Below are 6,931 nucleotides of genomic sequence, written 5' to 3' on the forward strand. Positions count from 1 at the left end.
CATCGCCACACTCTGCCATGTGCCACTTTCAGGTCTCCTCACACTCCTGCTGGGTTCAATTTTGTCATAGGATGCTGGCAGATTACAGGCCTCCCATAGCTGCTGCCAGGCCCCTAATCTGCCATGGGCCCCCGTACCGCCTCCTCATGCTGCTGCCAGGTCCACAGTGTCTCATGGGTCCCTGTACGGCCTCCCATTGCTGCTGTCTCCATCGCCACACTCTGCCATGTGCCACTTTCAGGTCTCCTCACACTCCTGCTGGGTTCCATTTTGTCATAGGTTGCTGGCAGATTACGGGCGTCTCCCATTGCTGCTGCCAGGCCCCTAATCTGCCATGGGCCCCTGTACCGCCTCCTCATGCTGCTGCCAGGTCCACAGTGTCTCATGGGTCCCTGTACCGCCTCCCATTGCTGCTGTCTCCATCGCCACACTCTGCCATGTGCCACTTTCAGGTCTCCTCACACTCCTGCTGGGTTCCATTTTGTCATAGGATGCTGGCAGATTACAGGCCTCCCATAGCTGCTGCCAGGCCCCTAATCTGCCATGGGCCCCTGTACCGCCTCCTCATGCTGCTGCCAGGTCCACAGTGTGTCATGGGTCCCTGTACGGCCTCCCATTGCTGCTGTCTCCATCGCCACACTCTGCCATGTGCCACTCTCAGGTCTCCTCACACTCCTGCTGGGTTCCATTTTGTCATAGGTTGCTGGCAGATTACGGGCGTCTCCCATAGCTGCTGCCAGGCCCCTAATCTGCCATGGGCCCCTGTACCGCCTCCTCATGCTGCTGCCAGGTCCACAGTGTCTCATGTGTCCCTGTACGGCCTCCCATTGCTGCTGTCTCCATCGCCACACTCTGCCATGTGCCACTTTCAGGTCTCCTCACACTGCTTCTGGGTTCCATTTTGTCATAGGTTGCTGGCAGATTACGGGCGTCTCCCATTGCTGCTGCCAGGCCCCTAATCTGCCATGGGCCCCCGTACTGCCTCCTCATGCTGCTGCCAGGTCCACAGTGTCTCATGGGTCCTTGTACCGCCTCCCATTGCTGCTGTCTCCATCGCCACACTCTGCCATGTGCCACTTTCAGGTCTCCTCACACTCCTGCTGGGTTCAATTTTGTCATAGGATGCTGGCAGATTACAGGCCTCCCATAGCTGCTGCCAGGCCCCTAATCTGCCATGGGCCCCCGTACCGCCTCCTCATGCTGCTGCCAGGTCCACAGTGTGTCATGGGTCCCTGTACGGCCTCCCATTGCTGCTGTCTCCATCGCCACACTCTGCCATGTGCCACTTTCAGGTCTCCTCACACTCCTGCTGGGTTCCATTTTGTCATAGGTTGCTGGCAGATTACAGGCGTCTCCCATTGCTGCTGCCAGGCCCCTAATCTGCCATGGGCCCCTGTACCGCCTCCTCATGCTGCTGCCAGGTCCACAGTGTCTCATGGGTCCCTGTACCGCCTCCCATTGCTGCTGTCTCCATCGCCACACTCTGCCATGTGCCACTTTCAGGTCTCCTCACACTCCTGCTTGGTTCCATTTTGTCATAGGATGCTGGCAGATTACAGGCCTCCCATAGCTGCTGCCAGGCCCCTAATCTGCCATGGGCCCCCGTACCGCCTCCTCATGCTGCTGCCAGGTCCACAGTGTCTCATGGGTCCCTGTACGGCCTCCCATTGCTGCTGTCTCCATCGCCACACTCTGCCATGTGCCACTTTCAGGTCTCCTCACACTCCTGCTGGGTTCCATTTTGTCATAGGATGCTGGCAGATTACAGGCCTCCCATAGCTGCTTCCAGGCCCCTAATCTGCCATGGGCCCCCGTACCGCCTCCTCATGCTGCTGCCAGGTCCACAGTGTCTCATGGGTCCCTGTACCGCCTCCCATTGCTGCTGTCTCCATCTCCACACTCTGCCATGTGCCACTTTCAGGTCTCCTCACACTGCTTCTGGGTTCCATTTTGTCATAGGTTGCTGGCAGATTACGGGCGTCTCCCATAGCTGCTGCCAGGCCCCTAATCTGCCATGGGCCCCTGTACCGCCTCCTCATGCTGCTGCCAGGTCCACAGTGTCTCATGGGTCCCTGTACGGCCTCCCATTGCTGCTGTCTCCATCGCCACACTCTGCCATGTGCCACTTTCAGGTCTCCTCACACTCCTGCTGGGTTCCATTTTGTCATAGGTTGCTGGCAGATTACGGGCGTCTCACATAGCTGCTGCCAGGCCTCTAATCTGCCATGGGCCCCCGTACCGCCTCCTCATGCTGCTGCCAGGTCCACAGTGTCTCATGGGTCCCTGTACGGCCTCCCATTGCTGCTGTCTCCATCGCCACACTCTGCCATGTGCCACTTTCAGGTCTCCTCACACTCCTGCTGGGTTCCATTTTGTCATAGGTTGCTGGCAGATTACGGGCGTCTCCCATTGCTGCTGCCAGGCCCGTAATCTGTCATGGGCCCCCGTACCGCCTCCTCATGCTGCTGCCAGGTCCACAGTGTCTCATGGGTCCCTGTACGGCCTCCCATTGCTGCTGTCTCCATCGCCACACTCTGCCATGTGCCACTTTCAGGTCTCCTCACACTGCTGGTGGGTTCCATTTTGTCATAGGGTGCTGTATGGCCTCCCATTGCTGCTGCCTCCACCGCCACACTGTGGCTCCACACTCTGGTTTTGGCCCCGTGACTGCCCAAATGAGTGAAGTGTGCGGTGATTCTAAGATCAACGGCACTCATCTGCATGTCATACTGACTGGCAGTATTATTTCTCTTCCCCAGCAGACTCCAAGGGCATTTAAATTAAAGGTACAGTGTTCTGCACTAATATAAAGGCTCTCTGAAGCCTAGAAACACCCTTTTATAAGTTAAATTCGCAGCGAATATATTCGACTCGAATCGATTTTTTTTCACGAATTCGCCGAATCAGTCGAATCGAATTTTTGAATACTTCGCTCATCTCTAGCAGAGTTACCCAGCGAACCTTAAAGGATATGTAATGTCCCTGACCGTGCCTGCTGGACCACGTGGCAGCAGTAATTTGGACCTTGCTGCTGACCGCCCTGTCCTATGAGGCCAAAACATTGCCTTCCACATGATGGTACAGAGCAGGAATGGCCTTACGTGACAAGAATTGTCTTTTCCAAACCTGCCACTGTGGTACAGCACATTCTGCAAATTCATGGAGGGGGCAGAGTCCACCAGATGGAAAGGCAGCAGTTGTGATGATAGCAATTTGGCCAGGCTAGCATTTAGACACTGAGCATGTGGATGGGTGGGACAGAATTTTTTTTTTATGGTTCAGCAACTGGGATAGCGAAATTTGCCTGCTGAAATTAATAGGTGGTGTACTGCCATTCGATGGGGTGCCAGGACCTGTGGCACTGACTGCTGTACCATCGCTCCTCTCAGTGGAGGCTGTTGAGAAGATCTGACATTATACAGTAGAGGTAGAGACCCCAGATGAGGAGCAAGAAGAAGTCTGCACTTTTTTCGGATGTAGGTCTTTCAGGTGCTGTTGCCAATGGGCTGCATGGCAGCTCGTCATATGTCTTGTCAAGCATGTGGTGCCCAAGCGGCTGGTGTTTTGGCAACGTTTGAGCTGCTTCAGACAGAGACTGCAAACAGCAATGCTGCGGTCTGCTGCACATGTGTTGAAGGAAGCCCACACCAGAGAACTTTTGGAAGTCTGCCAGGAGTCAGCAGCACCCTGCACCTGTGGAGTACTGTTGTGTGATGTCATTGGATGGCTGCCCTTACGCCTGCCCCTGGAGGACATCCTGCCTCATTGGAATTCTGCCTCCTCCTCACTTTCCTCCTCTGTTCTCTCAGGCACCCAAGTATGGTTAGTGAACTCAACATCCCCTTCCTCCTCGTCACTGGAGCCAACTTGGCAGTGTGCTGCAACTGGGGGAACATGACTGCCAATTTTTTTTCCCTCACTGGCACCCCCTCTCTCTAGGCTCATGTCACTCCTTTCCTCAACCTGGGAACCAACATCGGAGCATTAAAATTGCTGTGCATTCTCCAGCAGCATGTAACTGACACTATGAGCAAATAATTCTGGTGACTCCTCCATGCATGATGGTGGGGCTACGAAAGGAGCAGCTGTGGTGGACAAGGAGCCTGTGGAATAGGCCGCTTTGGCAACTGCATTGGAAGATAAAATAGTATGAGCCTGGGTGACGGAGGATGAGGATGGATTAGTTATCCACTTCACCACCTCTTCTGCATTGTTGTGGCTCAATAATAAATACGGCCAGCATCGGAAAAAAAGGACAAGCATGCCCAGCCTGCAGAGGATACACCATGTCCATGACCACCACTTTTCACTGTGGACACAGAGGCTACTTGCCCTCTCTTCGCTGCCTGTGAGCACCTGCCTCTCCTTCTTGGCCTTTTGGACATGATGGGGATTTTTTAGGTGGATTTATATCACTTTATTTTTCTGTGTAGGATGGGATTTTTGGTGCTTGGGTGCGCTATAAACTGCTTTATTATTTTTTTTTTTGTTCTTATAACAGGGCACAAGGCTGCTGAATAAGCAGCCTTATATAGTGTGGGGCGTGGACTTAGCCCCTGAGCCATAATTGGCCAAAGTCACCAAGACTTTGGCCAATCATGGTTCTTCCTGTGAACTAGAGCTGTGATTGGCCTGTGGTCAGGTGCAATGCTTTGTCCAGTCACAATGCGCTGCCAGAGTGCATTGCTTTGTGGGGCGTGAACATCCCACCGAACGCCCCATATGTTCATGTGTTTGGTGAACACACGAACAGCCAATATTCAGTCTCTTCTCGCATTACTAACCTAGTAAGCGACATATCGGCATAGATGTCACTCCACTTCCTCAAACTTGCTGTCCAAATCTTGTAGACTTCACCTCCGCAACATCTCCAAGATACGGCCTTTCCTAACCTCGGAAACCACTAAGCAACTTATTCACTCCCTTGTTATCTCTCACCTTGAGTATTGTAACTCCCTCCTCATTGGCTGACCTCATCGCAGGCTATCCTATCTTCAGTCTATCATGAATGCTGCTGCCAGACTCATCCACCTTACTAACTGTTCTGTATCTGCCACCCCTCTCTGCCAAATCCTCCACTGGCCTCCACTCAGTGTCCTCCACCCCTCTCTGCCAATCCCTCCACTGGCCTCCACTCAGTGTCCTCCACCCCTCTCTGCCAATCCCTCCACTGGCTTCCACTCAGTGTCCTCCACCCCTCTCTGCCAATCCCTCCACTGACCTACACTCAGTGTCATCCACCCCTCTCTGCCAATCCCTCCACTGACCTACACTCAGTGTCCTCCACCCCTCTCTGCCATCCCTCCACTGACCTCCACTCAGTGTCCTCCACCCCTCTCTGCCAATCCCTCCACTGACCTACACTCAGTGTCCTCCACCCCTCTCTGCCATCCCTCCACTGACCTCCACTCAGTGTCCTCCACCCCTCTCTGCCAATCCCTCCATTGACTTCCCATCGCCCAACGGTTAAAATTCAAAATATTAACAATAACATATAAAGCCATTTATAACTCCGCCCCAAAATACATCACCAATCTTTTCTCCAAATATCACCCAAACTGTCATCTCCGCTCTTCGCACGACCTCCTGCTCTCTAGCTCCCTTGTCTCCTCCTCCCATGCTCATCTCCAGGACTTCTCCAGAGCTTCCCCCATGCTCTGGAACTCCCTACCCCAGTTTAAAAGACTATCGCCTACTCTGCTCACTTTTAGGCAATCTCTGAAAACCTCTCTTTAGGGAAGTCTATCCTGCCCTCAGCTAATAATGGAATCTTCTACTCCTCCTACCAGTCCATCCCCCAGAGATACTACCTTTTGTACCACTAGCCCCTCCCTCCTAGATTGTAAGCTCCCAGGATCAGGCCCTCCCTCCTAGATTGTAAGCTCCCAGGATCAGGCCCTCCTATCCCTCTTGTATTGATCTGTATCGTTGCTGTATTGTCTCCCGTTATATTGTAAATCGCTGAGCAAACAGTTGGCGCCATAAATCCTGTATAATAATAATAATAACCTCTGTCTGGACAGTGCTGATTGGCCCTTTGCTGATCACATGCACCCTCCCGAAAAAAAAAAACTTCTTTAGCAATACACACCAAGCTGAGCATGTGCAGAGTGTCTCCACATGATATGTCTTATCAGGCGAATTCAGGATCTATCAGCATTTTTACACAATGGAGAGGATTAACCCCTTAGGTTCCACAGTGAGTATAACAAGCACGCTTTACTGCATCTACAGACTGATTGTACTGTTGGGGGTTTAGTAACACTTTAAGTGAAATTAGCCTTTAGTATAGAAATAATGAATAACTGTCTTTCCTTGTACAGTTAAGCCGCAGACGGCGCTGAGCCATGATCAACAGATTGAAGATGGAATCAAGGGATCTGTCCGTTGTGAAGTCAGCAATTGTTACCCAGAAGCTGTGAAGATCCGATGGGTTAAATACACTAAAAGTAACAGCAGGAACTCACCTTGGGACAAGGACGTTTATTTCACAGCACTATTGGGGAACAGTGATGGGACATTTAGTGTGACCAGTGTGCTGACTGTGGAGCCGACTACAGACGCTGAACCCGGAGATGTATTCTTCTGTATTGTCAGCCACAGATCCCTGGAGGAGGAAATGACTCTCAGCTTTACCATGACAAGTAAGTAGCCTTAGAATAGGATATCAGCAGAATTCGGCTCCAACTGCCTTCCACAAATCCCAGATCTTTCAGATTAGATCCAGAGATTTCTCAGTGTGATGTTTCCAAAACACCAAATACTTGGGCTGCATTCACTCCCCAGGAAAAGCGTTTACAGGCAATTTTGGAATGGTTTTTTTCTGCATTTTTTTTTTTTCAGAAGTGTTCAGGCTTGGGCAATTTTATTTCAGCCAATGGAAAGCTAGTTACTAGGAGGAGGAGAAGGTTATTTATGTTTTAAAAATATA

The 6,931-nt window shown here is 51.9% G+C and overlaps 1 protein-coding gene across 1 annotated transcript in view; it reads left to right on the plus strand.

Annotated features, from left to right (window-relative positions):
- LOC149452915 (natural cytotoxicity triggering receptor 3 ligand 1-like) overlaps window positions 1-6,652 on the plus strand; it is an 88,717-nt gene extending 82,065 nt beyond the window's left edge. The window contains exon 4 of the mRNA XM_089688815.1: window positions 6,324-6,652. Coding sequence (XP_089544941.1) covers window positions 6,324-6,652 — 329 coding nt within the window. The remainder of the gene's footprint in view (window positions 1-6,323) is intronic.
- The last annotated feature ends 279 nt before the right edge of the window (window positions 6,653-6,931 follow it).

This window comes from Staurois parvus, unplaced genomic scaffold (assembly GCF_062004578.1).
Source record: "Staurois parvus isolate SC_StPar_1 unplaced genomic scaffold, SC_StPar_1.0 ptg000455l, whole genome shotgun sequence".
NCBI classification, from domain to species: Eukaryota; Metazoa; Chordata; class Amphibia; order Anura; family Ranidae; genus Staurois; species Staurois parvus.